Raw genomic sequence first — 21,475 nt, forward strand, 5'->3', positions numbered from 1 at the left:
TGCAGCATAGCATAAGGGCTAGTAAAAGCGTAGCATAAGAGCTAGCCAAAGCGTAGCTTAAGGGCTAGCCAAAGGCAGGAGACACTTCAAAGCATTTCGCCTTGGTTTCAGTCTCTCTCTCTCTCACTGACACACACCATTTTTTTCTTATCTGTGCAGCTTATTGTTCTTGTGTCCAAGGTGACGCAGCGCCTTTGAGTGTGTGTGTTTTTGGTATCAGTCACATGGTTGCAGCCTGGAGTGTTGTGTGCGCACACACACACACAGGAGGCGCACACCCCCCTCTCTCACACTGCTATCCATTTCCTCCTTTCCCTGCATTAGATACGATAGCTTCTGCTTTACATTGCTCAACGGAACCACTCTCCACATTTGTACTTTGTAGTTTGTCTTGCTTATCAAGAGTGTTGGATGATTATATATCCTCTGTAGTGCAGTGCTGCAAGATAATGTTTTTAATCTTTGTTAGAAGTTTCCTCTACAAGCGCTACAGTGCTGTTTCATGCTAGAGCTTTACTATTGGGAGGAAGAGTATGCTGGACTGACAATAGCTAGAGATAAATACTGATACACGTTTAGAGGCAACCCTATGAGAAATGTGTCTGAAATAAATACTGATACACGTTTAGGGGCAACCCTATGATAAATGTGTCTGAAATAAATACTGATACATGTTTAGGGGCAACCTTATGACAAATGTCTCTGAAATAAATACTGATACACGTTTAGGGGCAACCCTATGACAAATGTGTCTAAAATAAATACTGATGCACATTTAGGAGCAACCCTATGACTAAGTAAGGAGGAAGATCATTTTGATAAAGATGAGAATTGTCGCTCTCATGTCCCAGTCTAGCTGTAAGCTAGATAGATAAGATGGTAAGTTATGCTGTTCTTCGAGGAAGGCCATCCCCCTCTGCGTCAGATTGGGCCAGTCCACCACTGGAAATCCACCATGATTTCTCCAGACCTGCCCTCGGGGTCTAATGTGCTGTCTGACCATAGGGGACTAAATGAGCTGGGTCTGGGTGTCTAATGTGCTGTCTGACCATAGGGGACTAGATGAGCTGGGTCTGGGTGTCTAATGTGCTGTCTGACCATAGGGGACTAGATGAGCTGGGTCTGGGGTCTGATGTCTGACTAGGGGACGGGATTGTCTGGGTCGGGGTCTCACGTGATGTCTGACCTAGGGATGCACCGATCTGCTTTTTTCACCTCCGATACCGATATCTGAGGTTTAGTATCGGCCGATACCGATCCAGACCGATATAAAAAACAGCGCAAAACTATGGTATCTGTGTGTATGGGTGTGACCACACGTGCGAGAGGGAGAAATGAGGAGTGCATGACATGAGATCTTGGTGCATTTTTTGCTCATTTGCTACTTAACATCATGTCTAGTCATCACTATCAATTCAAAGCATAGGCTAAAAATAATCACAAATAATGTACGTTCTAACTAGCGCTAGTATTCATATTAGTTATTCATATAAGTTTATTCGCTAGCGTCAACTTTTACGTTACATTGTAGAGGCTCAGCATGGTGACCTGTTAATGTATTTGCTGGTTCTAGTCTGTTAAAAGACCCATGATTACCAACGCAGTATTCTTTATCTCCCTTTAATGTGCATTCATCAATTACATGACGATGCATGTGATCCTACATATATGTGTGTGTCTGCAATGAGAATGGGTACTAATTAGCACTGCACTGAATTACTTTAACATGAGTTATTGCTACACGATAACAATTACGCAACTAATATTACTCGATACATATAATTGTGGACATTACACAAGGCAGCATGAATCTCATTCATAGCTCATCCAGTCGAAATCTTAACAGGATGAACCCATCTGTATTACAGCGAATCTACATCAGGACATAACTAAATATCCGCTTAGCATGCTAATCGCTACCAATAGCAACGTGCACTCATAATACACTAGCTATTTACATAAAAATAAATAAATAAAATTAAAATTATTGTCACCGATACCCGATCTAGAAATGTCTTCAATATCGGTACCGATACAAATATCGGATCGGTGCATCCCTAGTCTGACCGTAGGGCACTAGATGAGCTGGGTCTAGGTGTCTGGTTAAGCTCTGTGTGATTTAAGTGTTTGCATTGCACCAGCAGATTCGAATTGGCTTCCTTTGGATTTGTAAATACTTAATGTCAAGTTGAGGTCGTGCTGTTTGGTACTGACAGGCTGCAGTCATGCTGTTGGGAAGGGCTGTATGATTGCTCTGAAACAGATGGTGGAAAAGGGGGCTACGCTCTCTCTCTCTCTCTCTCTCTCACACACACACACACACACACACTTTCCCCCAGCTGCTGACTGGTGAAGCGCTCATTTATTTTTTGGTAGAGTATGTGTGTGGACTTGAAATGTCTTCCACTCTGCTCTTTGTTAAATCACACAGATTTTGAACTGCGGACATTCTTACTGTTTCAAGAGAATCAAAGTTCAACAACATTCAAAAAATTCAAATTTTTTTATTTTATTTTGTGAAGTTTAGCTGCATATCATTTGGCTGGAAAATCAAGCAGCTTATTCAACAGCCTGTGTAGTTTTGCCATCACTGATTTTACTGGTATTCTCTCTCCTATCAGCTGGGCTGCTGTGCTCAGACCAGCAGCCTCTGAGTGCCTCTACCACTGCTGGTCTGTCTGGTATTGCAGCCTCTGAGTGCCTCTACCACCGCTGGTCTGTCTGGTATTGCAGCCTCTGAGTGCCTCTACCACCGCTGGTCTGTCTGGTATTGCAGCCTCTGAGTGCCTCTACCACCGCTGGTCTGTGCTCAGATCAGCAGCCTCCCTGAGTAGTTTTGCCACAGCTATCAGACTGGTCTTTTCTCACATAGGCGGCTGTGCTCCGGGCCTTGACTGCCTGACTGGGTCCTGACTGCCTGCCTTGACTCCCTGACTGCCTGACTACACTGCTCTCTGGTTTGAGGACTGGCTGCTCTGCAGCCTGCACTAGCTGGCAGGAGGAATGCCTTATTAGGATTTGGGCCTGTCGAGCGTGTTCCTCTCTGAGCTGCGGCTTATCTCTGAGCGCTGCTCTTTGGAGGATCCACTCGGCCTCTGTCTCTCCGCACTGGAGACTACTGGGAAATCGACCTCTGTCTCTGTCTGTCTGCTGTCTGTCTCCTGTCTGTCTCCTGTCTGTCTGTCTGTCTCCTGTATTAGCTAATTTCTACTCTGCTCTTTCTGTCTGTCTACTGGCTACTTTCTGTCTGTCTGTCTCTTTTTCTCTCTGACTCGCTCTCCCTCTTTTCCCCTCCATTAACTTCTGACTTTTTGGCATTCAGGGCCGCCATCTTTACTGCTGTGCAGACATGCAGCCTCATGCAGAGGGATCCAAGTAAGCCTGGTGTTAGGGGGCTAATCCTCAGCTAAACACTGGACCCTTACACACACACACCGTCTCACACACACCGTCTCACACACACACACACCGTCTCACACACACCGTCTCACACACACACACACCGTCTCACACACACCGTCTCACACACACACACACACCGTCTCACACACACACACCGTCTCACACACACACACCGTCTCACACACACACACCGTCTCACACACACACACCATCTCCCTCACACACACACACACACAGTCTCTCTCACACACACACACACACACACCCACACACACCGTCTCTCACACACACACGCACACATATCGTCTCTCACACACACACACACACACACACACACCGTCTCTCACACACACATTCACACACACACACACACACACACACACACACACACCGTCTCTCTCACACACTCACACACACTGTCTCACACTCACACATACCGCCTCACACACACAAACACACACACACACACAGTCTCACACACACACACACACATACTGTCTCTCACACACACACACACACACACACACACAAACATACTGTCTCTCTCTCACACACACACACACACACACACACACATACATACTGTCTCACACACACACACATACTGTCACACACACACTCACACTCACACACACATACATATACATACTGTCTCACACACACACACATACTGTCACACACACACTCACACTCACACACACACTTCCTGGTTTTTCACCGCCAGAGCTTTGCATGATGTCACCGGGAAGCTTGCGGTGGAACAGAGCACATGTCCGAATCTGTCTGCACGACACACACGCCCCAGGACTCACTTCTCTCTTAGTAGCATGGTGGGCAACACACACACACACACACAAACACACAAACAGAGAGGTGCTATTTGATCTTGCGTCGGCTGTTTTTGTGTCTTGTGTTTTAAGAGGCCATTGTGGGCATGACGACACTCAGCCATGAGGTCAGGGCTAAGTCTGTCCACAGCTAGACAGTGTGTGTCCTCCTTCCTGTCTCGTCCTCTCTCTAGATCTTTTACCGTGTGTGTGTGTGTGTGTGTGTGTGTGTGTGTGTGTGTGTGTGTGTGTGTGTGTGTGTGTGTGTGTGTGTGTGTGTGTGTGTGTGTGTGTGTGTGTGTGTGTGTGTGTGTGTGTGTGTGTGTGTGTGTGTGTGTGAGAGAGAGAGAGAGACTGTGTGTGTGTGTGAGCGAGGAAGTGAGCTAAGAGGTATCTTAGCCCTTGACCTCTCTCTGCAACAGCTGCAATTTGAATTTAATCTCAGTAAGCCACAGTGGCACCAAAGTGGGCCATAACATTTATAAACCAGCAGCTTTGCTTTTGGGCTTTCCAATGAGATTTTCAAAGCAGACACACACACACACACACATATTAGAGCATTATGAAAGTGTACTCCATGGAAGCTACATGTGTCATCCCAACTAGGCCTTGATGATGCACCAGTGTGCAACTCTGAACTCTGTTGTGAAACTCTGGTGTTAAATACTCTGTGTTACTGAACACCAAAGCTAAGAATGCCTGTGCTGTTTGGGCAGTCCTTCACTGGCATCACACACACACACCTGTGCAGTCCCAGTGTGTGTCTAATCTGGCATCACACACCTGTGCACACCCAGTTTGTCTCTCTACTCTGGCATCACACACACCTGTGCAGACCCAGCGTGTGTCTCTATCCTGGCATCACACACACCTGTGATGACCCTGTGTGTGTGTGTGTGTGTGTGTGTGTGTGTGTGTGTGTGTGTGTGTGTGTGACATGATGGCAGGTTTTACCTTCATAGCACTGTGAAATTGAACTGGTTTCATCATAATATACTTGACAATGAGTACTTTAAAAACATTCCAAACACCCCAGATATTGTAATTGTAAATTAATCTGTGAACTCTGTATTTATTATTGAAGTAGGCTGCTGTTTTGATTTGTATATGGAGACTTGCTATTATTCCAAGCTACTGAAATATCAATCATTAATGGAACTCATTCGCCAGCTGGGATATGACTGTAGATTAATAATTCTTGTCTTTGGAAGTTTAGGCCATGTACATAAGAATGTTGTCAGAGGGCTGCAGATGGGGGGGCTGCATAAAAAGGGGGCAAAAAAACTAGCAAAATTCTGCTCTGTTTCAGCTATCATTGGTAGCAAGCAAATATGGAGTCGAAGATGTTTTGTTTATCCTTGACTCTTGAGTGTTACAGTATTAAGAGAACTGGTAAAAGTTTGTAAGCCTATCAGACCTGCACCCTGTCACCCTGTCAAAGACTCTTCCCAAAGTATTTGGATCCTGTATCTTGTCGCTTGTCTTGTGGATCCAAATAAAAGCAATCAAATGTGTGTGTGTGGTTGCGTGCCTTTGTGAGTGTGTATGCCTACGTGCGTGTGTGTATGCTTGTGTGTGTGTTCGTGTTCCCAGCACAATGTCAAACTGACAGGCTCTCTAACAGTTGCACTTTACTCACGCCGGTCCTCAATCTGATTGGCTGTCCAGTCTCTGCCAGGAGAGAGTAGGAGCATCTGCTGTACAGTCAGCTGTTGCTGCCTATTTATAGAGCTCTGTTGGCGTGGCGACACAACGCACAAACAATGGGCCAGTGTTCTGTGACCTGTTTCTGATGAAGGGAAGCAGGCTCTCTCCCTCCGCTGTTGTTTCATGCAGTTCATTATACACTTTATTTTTGGGTGAAATGGAGAGCACATCTGGCGGAGGTAAATGCATGTAAAAACACGCATGCATGCACACACAACCTCCGCTTGACCCCTTTGCACTGGGTTTGAGATGCACAGAGAGGAGTTTGCAGAGGAACAGATATTTACGGTGAGGGAGAGGACGTTGAGGGAGAGGACGGTGAGGGAGGTGTGTTGGCCACTGATTCACCAGAGTGACATCAGAGAATGCGGGAGTCGGAGGGGGCTTTAATCCCCAGCTCTGAGTCGGGATTAAACAGGGGAATACATACGGTACCTCAGGGAGCGACAGTCAAAGCACAGTATATGTTGTCCTTCATACTGATCAGAGGTTTCTTTACAATTGCTCTGAAATATTTTTTATATATATATATATATACACACACACACACCCTAATGGGAGACCTCTGTGGAATGAAACCATAAAAGTTCAGTTTCAAAAAGAGAAAGTACCCCTTGGGCCCATTGAACAGTTATTGGGGTATAGTGTGTGTTACTGGGCCTCAGCTTCTCATGAAAGACCCTGCGCGATGGCTACGACTGATTATATATTCCTTTCCCCTCTTTACGCTGGTTGATGACAGTCATTGTCTGATAGACATCAGTCCCTATCCTGTCTGCTCTGTCATGAAGGACTCATGATCTCTCAGGCTGATGGACAACTGTCTCTTTCTCCTGTGTTCTGGTTGATGTCCCTCCCTCTCTGGTTGGCAACAGTAACTGTCCCTGTGTCTTGTGAACACTATAAGTCATCAGTCATTCCTGTGTGTGTGTGTGTGTGTGTGTGTGTGTGTGTGTGTGCTCCTTCAGTGAAAGCTGCAGCATGAATAATGAACCGCTGTGCTGACAGCACTCTACACTCTCCACACTCTTCTGCTCACACATACATATACAGTCATGGACAAAAATATTGGCACCCCTGCACTTCTGTCAGATAATGCACCACTACTCCCAGAAAAGTGTTGCAATTACAAATGCTTTTGTATTCACATGTTTATTTACTTAGTTTGCATTGGAAAAACACAAAAAATCTGAGAAATAATGCCAAATCTGACTTTATTCCACATAAAACTAAAAAAAGGGCCGGACAAAATTATTGGCACCCTTTCAAAATTATAAGAAATAATTGTATTTTAAGCATGTAATGCTCCTTTATTCTTTATTTAAACTCACCTGTGGCAATCCACAGATGCTGCTGGTAATATAGAAATCACATTTGCAACCAGTTAAAATGGAGCAAAGTTGACTCAACCTTTGTGTTGTGTGTCTGTGTATACCGCACTGAGCATGGAGAAAAGAAAGAAGAGCAAAGAATTGTCTGAGGATTTGAGAACCAACATTGTCCATGCTTTTCTACAATCTCAAGGCTTCAAGTCCATCTCCAGAGATCTTAATGTTCCTGTGTCCACTGTGCGCAGTGTCATCAACAAGTTTACAGCCCATGGCATTGTCACTAACCTCTCTGGATGTGGAAGGAAGAGAAACATTGAGGACAGAATGCAACAAAAGATTGTTTGAATTAGGGATGCAAATTATCGATTAATTCATTAATCATTAGTTGATAATCTTATCGATCGACTTTCGATTAATTGATAAGCGGCGTTTTTCACCTGAGTTTCAGTGTTTCAATAGGGCCTTTACAAATATCAGCTAAATAGTTGAGTTATTATATTACATTACATTCTGATAATTCTATTCTATTCTATTATACATTCCTCAAGTAATTATGCATTAGGAAAAGAAAGCAGAAAAGTTTTTTTTATGGTATAACAAAATACATTCTTTAATTTAAAACAAAGAAATAAATTATGGACTGGCTCAGTTCTTGCATTTGAAACAGACATAAAAAAAAAAGAATAGAAGAAATTAAATAGAGAGCCAAACAGAATATTATTGAGCCTATAGATTATGAAGAAACTGCATCTAGGCTATTACAAGCTAAATAGCCGACACAACTCTCTGAAGTTTAACTCGCGCTCACGGTAGTGAGGGATAGAGTAGTTACATTCTTAATGGCAAGCCATCAGGCAAAGGTAAGCTAGCCCGCTAACGAGCTAGGTATCTAATATCATTAAGCCTGAGTGAGCTAGTCCGCTATCAAGCTAAATAGCCAACTCAACTCTTACTTACTTACTCTCATGAGCCAAACTCGCGGGCACACGTTAGCACGGGAGTAGACAGAGATATTCATAGCAAGGTGAGCTAGCCCGCTAACGAGCCAGGTAGCTAACTCTATGAAGTCTCAGTGAGCTAGCCCGCTAACGAACTAATAGCTAACCTCGCGGCAGTAAGCGAGAGAAGGTATAATACAGTGTAGCTGTGATTTTAGGTTGATCAGGTGAACTGGTGGTGCCATGCAGGACAGAAGCATGCACGGTGTTCAAATGATAACTGAGTGAGCTAGTGGAACTATTGTATTTCAATACCGCATTAAACAGAGAACATTTGACTTCTTTGCCTGAATTAACAATGTTGAAGTGGTCCCACACCGCACTTCTTTCCGCTCGCTTCATTTTGTTTTCAACCGGTCTCTCGCGCTAGCGCCCTCTAGCGATTAATCGTGATTAATACATTTTGATCGAGCAACCTCTTAATCGACAATTAATCTAAAGTCGATTAATCATTTGCATCCCTAGTTTGAATGGTGGATAAATAACCTAGAACAACTTTAAAATAAATTCAAGCTACCCTGCAGACAAAGGGTACAACGGTGTCAGCTCGCACTATCCGTCGCCATTTGAATGAAATGGGATGCTATGGTAGGAGACCCAGAGGACCCCACTGCTGACACAGAGACATAAAAAAGCCAGACTGGAGTTTGACAACTTTCTTAGGGAAGCCAAAATCATTCTGGGAGAACGTCCAGTGGAGAGATGAGACCAAAGTAGAGCTTTTTGGTAAAGCAGTTTCGAGACAACGAAATGAGGCCTTCAAAGAAAAGAACACGGTCCCTACAGGCAAATATGGTGGAGCTGGACCGATGTTTTGGGGCTGCTTTGCTGCTTCTGGAACCTGATGCCTTGACTGTGTGCATTGCATCAGGAAATCTGAGGACTACCAAATAATTTTTGGGCGCAATGTAGGGCCCAGTGTCAGAAAGCTGGGTCTCCGTCAGAGGACATGGGTCTTCCAGCAGGACAATGACCCATAGCACACTTCAAAAAGTACCCAGAAATGGTTAAGACAAAGCACTGGAGAGTTCTAAAGTGTCTGAGATGAGTCCAGATCTTAATCCCATAGCACAACTGGGGCATGATCTCAAATCAGTAGTTGGGAGAAGGCACCGTTCAAATGTGAGAGACCTGGAGCAGTTGGCAAAAGAAGAGTGGTCCAAAATTCCAGTAGAGAGGTGTAAGACACCTCATTAATGGTTACAGGAAGCAATTGATTTCAGATATTTGTATTTCTTTATTTTTAAGGGTGTTCTACCCATTATAAAGTTGAGGGTGCCAATCATTTTGTCTGGCCCTTTTTGAGTTTTATGTGGAATAAAGTCAGATTTGGCATTTTTTCTCAGATTGTTTTGCGTTTTTCCAATGCAAACTAAGTGAATAAACATGTGAATACAAAAGCATTTGTAATTGCAACCCTTTTCTGGGAGTAGTGTTGCATTATCTGACAGAAGTGCAGGGGTGCCAATATTTTTGTCCATGACTGTATATATATATATACAGTATATCGCCATTGAATAGTTGAGACATATACACACATTGCCATTGAATAGTTGGGACACACACGCACACAGATTAAACCCTTAACTAACTGTCTGGTGTGTTGTGTGTGTGTCCTCTGTGCAGGCGTTCGCTCGTGGGATGTGGACCTGAAGGCTTGCAACCTGGACGAGCAGCTCAAACTCTTCATCTCCAGACACTCCGCCTTATTCTCAGACGAGGTCAAAGGTCAGTTTATCCCACTAACACCCCCTCTGACACGCCACACACACACACACACACACACACACACACGCCCTCTGACACGCCACACACACACACACTCACGCACGCCTGCCCTCCGGCACACCACACACACAGATACTCTGATGCTCCCACAAATCTACTTTCCTGCACAACACACATGCAGTTATACCTGTAGTTACACACTCACATGCACCCACACACACACCCACACCCACACACTTATAACTCCACCTGCTAAGATATAAAAACATATGGACACACACACACACACACACACCTCTGATACACAGTCACACACAAACACACCCCTGATACAGTCACACACACACACACACACAGCCCTGATACTCACACACACACACACCCCTGATACTCACACACACACACACACACACACACCTGATACACACACACACACACACACACACACACACACACACACACGTGAGTAAAACATAAGCAGTGCTTTAACATGCAGTAAGGTAGTCCTGAGGCTCCACTCTGCCCACAAAGGACGTGTCGTTGGATGCAGTGTGATTCGCTGAAATGTCATGCCATTTTTATGTGTCATTTAATTAAGTGTACTTTCATGGTGGCCCTTTCTTGAACCACTCCACCCATTTAGTCATACACACACACACACACACACACACACTCATCCATGCAGATCCTAAACTTCTTGCTTTGTGACTAAGTTCCTGCTGAAGATGTTTTTTACCGTCCTTGTAGAATAGGGTGCCGTCGTGATGTGGTAACGCACTGGGATCTCATAGGCTCCCATTCAGGATGTGGGACTGTAGTTCTTCTCTGTAATTTCAGACCCTCGAGTTCGGGCTCTAAAAATGAGCGTCTGACCGAAACCAAAACAAAAGACTTGGGATTCGTGTGCTGATGCCACAGAAGATGCTGGCACAGGGAGCGGGCACAGCTGTGGGCAGGGAGGCTGAGGGTGCCAGCACACTCCCCCCTGGGGCTGCTGCCAAAATATGATAGAATATGGGGAACTGGCGTCTCTGCACCTTCGAGTGTGAGTGAGTGTGAGACAGCTGATGGAGCAGCTGATGTCTCCATCCTGTGGGTGTTTCCATCGAACAGCACAGATGAAGAGTTAGTGACTCACGGCTAGAGTGTGTGGGGGGGGGGGAGGATCTGAGATGGTCAGGACCCAGAGATTTTGTGTGTGTGTGGGAGATTTGAGATTGTCAGTAGGACACTACAAGGGCTCCGCTACATTTCCATTGATGTTGTAATTTGACTAATTCTGTTCCATGTAAGTATACCCCCCCAGCCCTGTCAGTTAAGGCACTGTTTCTCTGCACTGTTTTAATAGAAGACCACCTGTATGCCTACTGAAGCGTAGCCACTAACCCTTACCCCAGTCCGTCCTGACCGTCCTCCTGCTTCAGATATCCCCCACACACTCTGCCCGTTAGTCAATAACTGTTCACTGCCACACACACACACACACACACACACACACACACACACCCCTACCAGGCTGACCAGTGATTAGCGCCAGCCTTTAAGGAAAGTCCCATCAATCTGCTTTACTACCCCCCCCCCCACACCCTCCAAGCCCTTCATCCCAGCTGAAACTCCCAGCCCCCCCCCCCCCCCCCCACTGGACGGGTTGGTGGGTGAAGGGTTCATCCTGAAGTTGGCACACACACAGGACACACACACACACACACACACACAGGAAGTGTCAGCAGATGCCCCTGGCTTGAGCTGGCGGCAGGGGGGGCATGAAGGGTGGTCTGGAAGCGGATCAGCAGGGGGAACAGTTGGTGCGGTCAAGGGTTAGAGAGTGTGTGTGTGTGTGTTTGTGTGTGTGTGTGAGAGAGTGATGCTTCAGTGAGTCAGAGTTCTAGCGAGTCACAGCATGCCTGTGTGTTTTCACCTCTCAGTTTCCCCCTCCAGTGACTGCGTGTGTGTGTGTGCATGCACGTGTGTGTTTCAGGAGTCGGCTGCCGCCATACAAGTCACTTGCACACATGAACATATATCCTGACACACACACACACTCCTGATATATATATATATACACACACACTAACACTAACTGGGCATGGCAGGGGAACGTGGGCTCTGAGGTTCAGCCAGGAGCCGCCCAGTCTTGAGGCTAACACGCAGCTCCTCAACGTTGGCTAACACGCCTAACATGCAGCACCTCCACATTGTTACTGCTCTCCCTCCACACATTCTATATGCCTGATAAGTGTTTCTCACAGAGAGAGCCAAGGATGTTTAGAGACAGTTCTCCTTTACCCTCTCTGTGTCTTAGCCGAGATCTCAGGCTCGGAGCAAAGCAACGTAATGAGAACACTCACTCACACACACACACAGACACACACTCGCACATGAACACTCACACACATGTATGCTCTAACACTCTCTCACACACACACACACACACACACACTTGTACATAAACACTCACACACATGTTTGCTCTAACACTCACACATGAACACTCACACACATGTATGCTCTAACACTCACACACACACTCACACATGAACTTACACACATGTAAATGAACACTGACACACACTCACACAGACACACACTCATCCGCAGGGGCTGGTTTCCTGCAGGCTGACAGTAGTGTCTGCTCAAGGAATTTATGAAAGTATTGCGACCCTCGTCTGGTAAAGTAGGTCAACTTCTTTCAGGAGTGTGTGTGTGTGTGTGTGTGTGTGTGTGTGTGTGGTGTGTGTGTGTGTCGACAGTGTATTGGTGTCCTGCCCACAGTGTGTCAGAAGTGTGTGTGTGTGTGTGTCTGCAGTGTGCAGTACATTCCTGCTGTTGAGATTATACCTCATGACTCCGTCCATCACCTTCACCAGCTGGCCCTGGCCTGTGTGTGTGTGTGTGTGTGTGGCTTTGATTTGTGTGTGTGTGGCTTTGATTTGTGTGTGTGTGTGTGGCTTTGATTTGTGTGTGTGTGTGTGTGTGGCTTTGATTTGTGTGTATCCTGTGGAGTGTGTATTTTGTGTGAGTGCATGTGTGTACTTTGCCATGTGGGCGGGTTTGCCTGCTCGTGCTATGTCTGTGTGTACACACACTGTAGCATATGTTTGCCGTGTGTGTATACATACCAAGACATTTGTGTGATGTGGTGTGTGTATTCAGAGTGTACGTGTGTGTGATGTGGCCTTTGCTGAATTCATCTTACTAACAAGTGCATGCTTGCAGCTGCCACACACACACATCTATACACACACACATATCTATACACACACACACACACACACACAAACACGCACACACAGCTCTGGGTGTTTAACATGGCCAAATCAGTTTCCCCCCAAACAGCAGCCTTTTAAAACTCTGTCTGTGTGTCTGTGTGTCTGTGTGTCTGTGTGTCTGTGTGTCTGTGTGTCTGTGTGTCTGCGTGCGTGCGTGCGTGCGTGCGTGCGCGCAGAGTTCTAGAGAATGGAACATGGAGGCATAGCGGCTCTGGGAGGGGGTGTTCCTTGCGGCTGGTTGACCAACCCTGACACCTCTCCCCTCTTCTGCACTCTTCCTCTCCCCTTCCAGCTCTATCTGTTCTTTTTGCAAGCATACCCTGGAGGACACACACACAGAGGCGTGGCTCTCTCTGTGGCCACCATCAGGGCCTTGGCTCACCCAACGCCTGAGAACAGTCTGGGCTTTCATAGCTCCGCCCTGCAGGCCCTGGACCGGTGCTGCCCCAGCCTCTGATGCCTTTAAACAGTTACACACACACACACACACAAGCAGTTAAACACACACACACACACACACTGCCCCGGCCTCTGATGCCTTTAAGCAGTCAAACACACACACACACACACACACACACACACACACACACACAAGCAGTTTGCTTTGCCCCCCTCCCCCGCCCACCAACACAGCAGTTAGCTCTCTGAGGACCACTTCATGGCCACAATGTGGACACTGTGTGGGAACCATTAACAACATCAGCAGATCGGCAGGAGGCCCACACCCAACACAGGCTGGAGAGAACAGGCTCTTTCTGTGTGTGCTCGCGTGTGCGCACATATAAGACACTAGTGATGCATTGGCAGTGATGCGGTGTGTTTGGGTGCTGGCATCACTTGGGGAGTCAGTATAATACACACTCCCCTGAGAGAGGGGGTTTACATGCTTAGGCCTAGGAAAAAAAATGTTGTGTTTCCTGTTTCCCGACCGACCCTAAAAAAAACTGCCGACCCTAGACTTTTTTTAGGGTGGGCCGCGTTTCCCTATCGATCTCCCAAAAAAAAAAATATATATCATTTTCATTTTCGAACTGTTTTCTTACGGACTTCGGAAGACCATAGTCAGAAAATATCTCTGAACCAGTGTTTCCCCTACCATTATATTAGCCCCGCCCCCCCTGGAAGGTCAAGTTCATTTTGCTCAATTTTATTTTCTATAAAGCACCAGATCACAGCGGAAGTCATTTAAGGTTACCTTTCCTATGGAACAGGTCTATAGTGTGTTCTTTTATTAAACTAAATAAAAAGCCTTGTGTTATTATTTATTATTTACTTATTTACACAACGGCATGTCATTTTTGTCTCTAGATTATCGCGCGTGTCCTCTGCTCTCTATATCGCGCAAGTGGAGTTCTGCCCCGATGTGTACACACGTTACTTTCGGTTTGAAGATAAGGTTGCAGCTAGTGTTGAAGAATGGATGACTTGAAATTTGGCAACTTTAAATTAACATATGAAATTGAACAACATCAACACCTTTATGGATAAAATAAATTAACAAGGATAGCAAAACAGATTGACAAGCATAGAATGAGAACGGCAGAAATGACGAAAGATCACAGTGACAAAGGCTGTTTTTCCGTCATATGTGAAGACTTGAGACGTTCATAACATTTTATTCTGTCATTTTGTAATGTCAACAGGTGCACTTCATTGTGGACAGTGGCGTAACTAGTCTATTCGCATTTATTTTTTTTGAGATCGTCAAATTCACACCTAACAAACCGCCTGTCTGAGTCTATGGTCGCCAGCGCACAGCTCTGTTTGGTCGTAAGCAGTGTTGGGCAAGTTACTTCAAAACTGGAATGCATTATTTATTACTTGTTACTGTCATTTTTAAAGTAATTCTTTACATTACAATATTACTGTTTTTAAAATGTAAGGCATTACACTACTGTTGTATTACTTGTAAGTTACTCGCACCAAAATCACTGGAAGTATGGATTTGGCAATCTTACTGTAATGAAGCTCAAGACGCTCAATTAGTGAATCACACATCCAGTGGAAGGTGATGTGGTATCTGTACTTATGGTAAACAGTAGAACATAATAGCCACAGTGATGGCTCATGGCACAATACAAAGAACAATCATCGCAAGAACAGACAAAAGGTCAAAGTCTGGCAAATTGTGATAGAAATACTGTAACTTTAGGCCTATTCATATTAACAACAATTGGACTGTATTGTATTGTATTATTACAAAATTAGCATTTCTATGCCTATTATTTCCAACTTCACAGCATTAAGCATAGTTTATGGGTCATAAAAAATAAAAAATAGTTTGCAACTGGATTAGTGTATGGGCTGTACACCTATGGTGGGGAGGCAGTAGGCCTACACATAGCACCTGGGCATCCAAGTCCTTTGTGAAGGTTTTTCGGCTTTGAAGTACATGCTGAAAATATAAGAAAATAGCCAGATTTCAAATTCAAGAGTCTAAGATATAAACACTACATATTAGCTAAGGGGCCTTACAATGTACAACCCAAATGAAACCAACTATTTTTGTGCTGAACATGAAGATTGAAATATTAATGTGTGTCAAAATATTTTTTTCTATGGGACAGGTAGCCCAGGCTAGTGCACCCCACCCACCTGTCTTTCTCTGATCCACCTCTCTCTTCCTCTCTCCTAATCATCCTCAGCTCCACTTCTCTCTTCCTCTCTCTCTCGTTGCTTCTCAGCATTGTTCTGTTTTCTATCATGATTTATTGATGCTAAAGCATTACCACGAGTAAATAATATTGTTATTGAGCTGAGGCCAAGTCTGTGAATCTGGCGTAAGGTTGTTAATGTTTGAACTGGCCATTCAAATAACACCCCTTCCCTCTCCTCCTGTAGCAAGGTGTTGATTGGCTGGAATTGTTTACGGCTCGGTCTGGGCCGTTATGTTTTGTTTCTCAAAAACAGAGTTGGCAGTGTGTTTTTTGAGCACACACACAGGACGGACAGCTAAAGGAATGAATTCAATGCATTTTTTAAAAAGTTAGAAATTCTGGAGAATAAACCCCAACCCCACCTCTCTCTCTCTCTCTCTCTCTCTTTCTTTCTCTCTGCCAGTTTTGAGGATGAATAGTAAAACTATAATCTGAAATATCTCTACTGTAGGCTGTGAAAACAGAAAGTGCTCTATTGGGCGTGCCCACTGGGTGGCGTGTAGTCTGTGCCCACTTTCATGGGTGTGGGCCCTGTCAGTCAGGGGCTGTTTGGAGGGGACCTGTGCCTTGATAGGTTGGCTGAGTAGTCTACCATCTGCGATAAAGGATGTGATGAGCCGGCAGAATGGGTGGGGCAGGCATCCCAGTGTCATCATACACTGTAGCTGTGTACATGACAACTGGACAGAGTTTCAGAATGTGCATTTAGTACACGCTGGAAAACATCTGGTTGTTTACCTCAAGTGTGTGTGTGTGTGTGTGTGTGTGTGTGTGTGTGTGTGTGTGTGTGTGTGACATGCTCCCTGACTGAGAGCTGGTAGTTTGCCCACATGCTGCAATGTCTCTCGTTTCACTTGAGGGAGGGGTGTTTTAATGGGGGGGCATCAGCTTCCTGCCTGGATAGTGAGAACAGCTGCTGCAATAATGTACTGATGTTCCTATTACAGCCAATACAAACACACACACACACACACACACACACACACACACACACACACACACACACACACACACACACACAAAACCTCCATATACAGAGATCACAGCTATCGGGAAAGGGTGGGGTTGCCAGTGTGTGCATGTGTGTGTATTGTGTGAATAGCATAAGCAGGTCTAGCTGGGTAAGAAGTGACTGGTGATCCCACGTTAAGCTAACCCCAAATCATCTGTGTCGACCTCAGCTCCCTCTCTCTCTCTCTATGGTTCTGAGCTGCTGACTCCGGCGTTCTCTCCCTCTCTCTCTCTATGGTTCTGAGCTGGTGACTCCGGCATTCTCTCCCTCTCTCTCTGTGGTTCTGAGCTGCTTCCTTCAGCAGTGCTCTAGGTGCTGACTAAGCCCCTGCCGCTGAAGGATGTCAGATTCACTGGTGGTGTGTAAGCCTAGCTGTTTCCTATGCTAATATGTCATGAATCTCTGTATTTGAGAAGTGTGTGTGTGTGTGTGTGTGTGTGGGGGGGGGGGGCAAACTGTATGCTGTGTCTGCTAGTGTGTATATTTGCTATGTGTGTGTTTGTGTGTGTGTGTACAGTATCATAAGTGTATCTTTGTTGGTGTGTGTGTGGTGAGTGTGTGTTTTGCATTGTGTGTATAGTTCAGTTCCACACAATTCGAGCTTTGATAGGGGTGAGGCTCTTTGGCCCCCCAGGGGAGAAATTGCCAGGCAGGATCAATGGGGGTGGAGGGGTGGGGGCTTTGAGTGTTATTTCCTCTATATGCACACACACACTACTTACATACAGGGCTACATCCACACTACACGCACACAAACTTCATACGTACAGGACTACATCCACACTAATGTATAATTTTAAAACGCATCACTTTTGCTACGTTTGCGCCTGACGTCCATACTAGTTTGAGTTGAAAAACTTTGTTTGCTTCCTGACTGGGTCTTATCAGTCTTATCACAATGTATACAGTTTTCTGGCGTTTTGGTTGATGAAGATTATTTCTGATGCAGAGCTTAAATCCTCGTCTGGATGGATATTACTTTTGTTTTAAAATGCCGCTTTAAAATGAAAACGTATTAGTGTGGACATTAGCCTAACACACACTCAACGAAAAACACACCATCATTTGTAGACACTCTCCTGCACGAGTTTATACAAACCTACAAAAGGTTTCGCTCCCCTGTTTGAGATTTCTGTTGCTGTGATTAGCTGAACGAGTAAAAGATGACCTGATTTCCAAAAGGGATTAAGTTACAGATGACACATTTCGTTTTTTTGTGATCAATTTTTTATTGACACCATTTATGCAGTCAAGACATTCATGCAGTTACGTCATGCAAGACAAAAGTATATCAGAACATTATTTACATTTATCATCTGGTGTACATGAACTGAATCGCCCTCCCCCCACCCCCCACAACCCACAGGATAAACAACATACAATCGCCCCCCCACCCCCCTGCGGTCTCATAAAAAAAACTAAATGAAAAAATATTTTAATAGAAAACAAACAAACAAAAGTAAATATATAAAATAAAACACCTTGCCTAGTCACTGTCTACTGGGGAACTATCTAGTTCCTGTGCTGTTGAGGTCAGCATGTCAGAGATTTGGGCTGCCGCAGATCTCCACAGTTCTGAGTTTAGCTTTGTTAACCCTTGCTGTAGAAAGCTCGAGCATCACTGTATCCAGAAAGTATGATAACCACTTCCGCATAACGAGAGAGTGAGGAGTGAGCCATCGCTGGGCTATAATTTTCTTAGTTGCTGTTGAGCCAGCTAGCCATATCTTCCTCTGTTTTTCAGTCAAGTTCAACCCAGATTCATCATTTAGTAATAAGACAACTGGGTCAAGAGGGATTGGACATCCTATCATATCAGATATTATTGGATATTATTTTTTGAGCAGTGGAAAATATTATCCCAAACTACGTCCCAATTAATAGCGTTTCCCTGAATGTTTAGATCTATTTCCTATTTCTCTACAAATGGGAGTTCACCTGTGGATGCTTCCATTAGCTCTGTGTAAATCACGGAAACTAGCCCTCTCATGGGGTTATCAAAAACCCACTTAATGACTGGATGTGCCTCAAGATCTTTCCCCCATGGCACTCCACAGCCTTTCAGTGCTGATCTCAAGCAAAGATAAAAGTAAAAAGATGTTTTAGGGACATCAAAACTGGCTCGGAGTTCTTCAAAGCTCAGCAAACCTTTTTCATTAAACAACAGGTCCAGCGTATAAATACCTCTCTCACTCCACTCCTTGAAAAAACAAAGGGCTTATAACCGGACATTAAGTGCATGTTGTGCCATAGAGGGGTATTCCTGTGCAACTTATTAGTAAAGCACAAGTGCCCCTCCGCCCGCCTAAAGTTGGCTATTGTATTTGCGATAATAGGGCCATAGGTCAGCATACATTTTTTTTAAGACCGACACCTGCAAAAGCAAAGTCTTGTAATCTTGGAATTCCAATAAGTTGTTGCTCTATTTCTCTCCATGGGACTGTGCATAAGGGGTCCATCCACACTCTGAGGGCACGTAACTGAAAGGCCATGTGATACACTTTAAAGTTGGGGAGAGCAAGGCCTCCATTGCCTGTGGTGAGTTGCAGTGTAGTGAATTTGAGCCTAGGTTGTTTACTGTTCCAAATATACTGCCTAATAAGGGAATCAAGATTCTTCCAGAAATTTGCTGGTGTAGGAAGGGGTATCATTGCACTTAAAAAGTTCACACGCAGATGACACATTTCTTTAATATTTTAAGCAAAATGCATGGTCAGAGTCTTGTTTGGGAGATTTTCACTGTGAGATTCTAGGCTCTCTCTGTGTAACTGCTGCAAGATAATGCTACTGTCATCTCAATCAGCAACATGTAGCTCATGCACACACACTTACTGTTACGCGTGCGCAGAACCATACACCTTTATTTACGCGCACGGAAGCCAACACACAACTTAGTAATATATAAACACACACACACACACACACACAGCCGCGGAAAAAATTAAGAGACCACTTCAAAATTATCAGTTTCTCTGGTTTTACTATTTATTGGTATGTGTTAAAGTAAAATGTACATTTTGTTTTATTCTATAACCTACTGGCAACATTCCTACCAAATTTCAAATAAAAATATTGTCATTTAGATCATTTATTTGCAGAAAAATGACAATTGGTCAAAATAGCAAAAAAGATGCAGTGTCTTCAGATCTCGAATAATCTAAAGAAAACAAGCTCATATTCATTTTTAAACTACACAATACTAATGCTTTAACTAAGGAAGAGTTCAGAAATCAATATTTGGTGGAATAACCTTGATTTGAAATCACAACTTTCATGTGTCTTGGCATGCTCTCCACCAGTCTTTCACATTGCCGTTGGGTGACTTTACGCTACTCCTGGCGCAAGAATTCCAGCAGCTCGGCTTCTTTTCATGGCTTGTGACCATCCATCTTCCTCTTGATCACATTTCAGAGGTTTTTTTTATGGGATTCAGGTCTCGAAATTGGGCTGGCCATGACAGGGTCCTGATCTGGTGGTACTCCATCCACACCTTTACTGGCCTGGCTGTGTGGCATGGACCATTGCCCTGCTGGAAAAAACACTTCTCAGAGTTGGGAACATTGTCAGAGCAAAAGGAAGCAAGTTTTTCTTCCGGGACAACGTTGTACTTTGCCTGGCTGAGGTTTGTAAAAGACCATAAGGATTGAACCAAAGCTGACTGGAGGTTCTTCTAAGTTCGTCTTCTCTGATGAGTCCAATTTCACAGTAGGTGCAAGACTCTGTGGCTTGTAGGCCTCTTCAGGTCTCCGTCTAACCATCAGACGACCATGTGTTGGGCAAAGCTGAAAATTGGACTCATCAGAGAAGACGAACTAGAAGACCCTCCAGTCCGCTTTGGTTCAATCCTTATGGTCTTTTACAAACCTCAGCCAGGCAAAGTACAACGTTGTCCCGGAAGAAAAACTTGCTTCCTTTTGCTCTGACAATGTTCCCCAACTCTGAGAAGTGTTTTTTCCAGCAGGGCAATGCTCCATGCCACACAGCCAGGCCAGTAAAGGTGTGGATGGAGTACCACCAGATCAGGACCCTGTCATGGCCAGCCCAATTTCGAGACCTGAATCCCATAAAAAACCTCTGAAATGTGATCAAGAGGAAGATGGATGGTCACAAGCCATGAAAAGAAGCCGAGCTGCTGGAATTCTTGCGCCAGGAGTAGCATAAAGTCACCCAACGGCAATGTGAAAGACTGGTGGAGAGCATGCCAAGACACATGAAAGTTGTGATTTCAAATCAAGGTTATTCCACCAAATATTGATTTCTGAACTCTTCCTAAGTTAAAGCATTAGTATTGTGTAGTTTAAAAATGAATATGAGCTTGTTTTCTTTGCATTATTCGAGATCTGAAGACACTGCATCTTTTTTGCTATTTTGACCAATTGTCATTTTTCTGCAAATAAATGATCTAAATGACAATATTTTTATTTGAAATTTGGTAGGAATGTTGCCAGTAGGTTATAGAATAAAACAAAAATGTACATTTTACTTTAACACATACCAATAAATAGTAAAACCAGAGAAACTGATAATTTTGAAGTGGTCTCTTA

The 21,475-nt window shown here is 44.5% G+C and overlaps 1 protein-coding gene across 1 annotated transcript in view; it reads left to right on the forward strand.

Annotated features, from left to right (window-relative positions):
• map1sa (microtubule-associated protein 1Sa) overlaps positions 1 to 21,475 on the forward strand; it is a gene marked incomplete at its 5' end in the record, with an annotated part of 34,604 nt that overhangs the window by 3,025 nt on the left and 10,104 nt on the right. Inside the window, one exon of the mRNA XM_080859920.1 lies at positions 9,892 to 9,993. Within this exon, the coding sequence (XP_080716046.1) occupies positions 9,892 to 9,993 (102 nt within the window). The remainder of the gene's footprint in view (positions 1 to 9,891; positions 9,994 to 21,475) is intronic.

Source organism: Sprattus sprattus (genome assembly GCF_963457725.1).
Source record: "Sprattus sprattus genome assembly, chromosome: 2".
NCBI classification, from domain to species: Eukaryota; Metazoa; Chordata; class Actinopteri; order Clupeiformes; family Clupeidae; genus Sprattus; species Sprattus sprattus.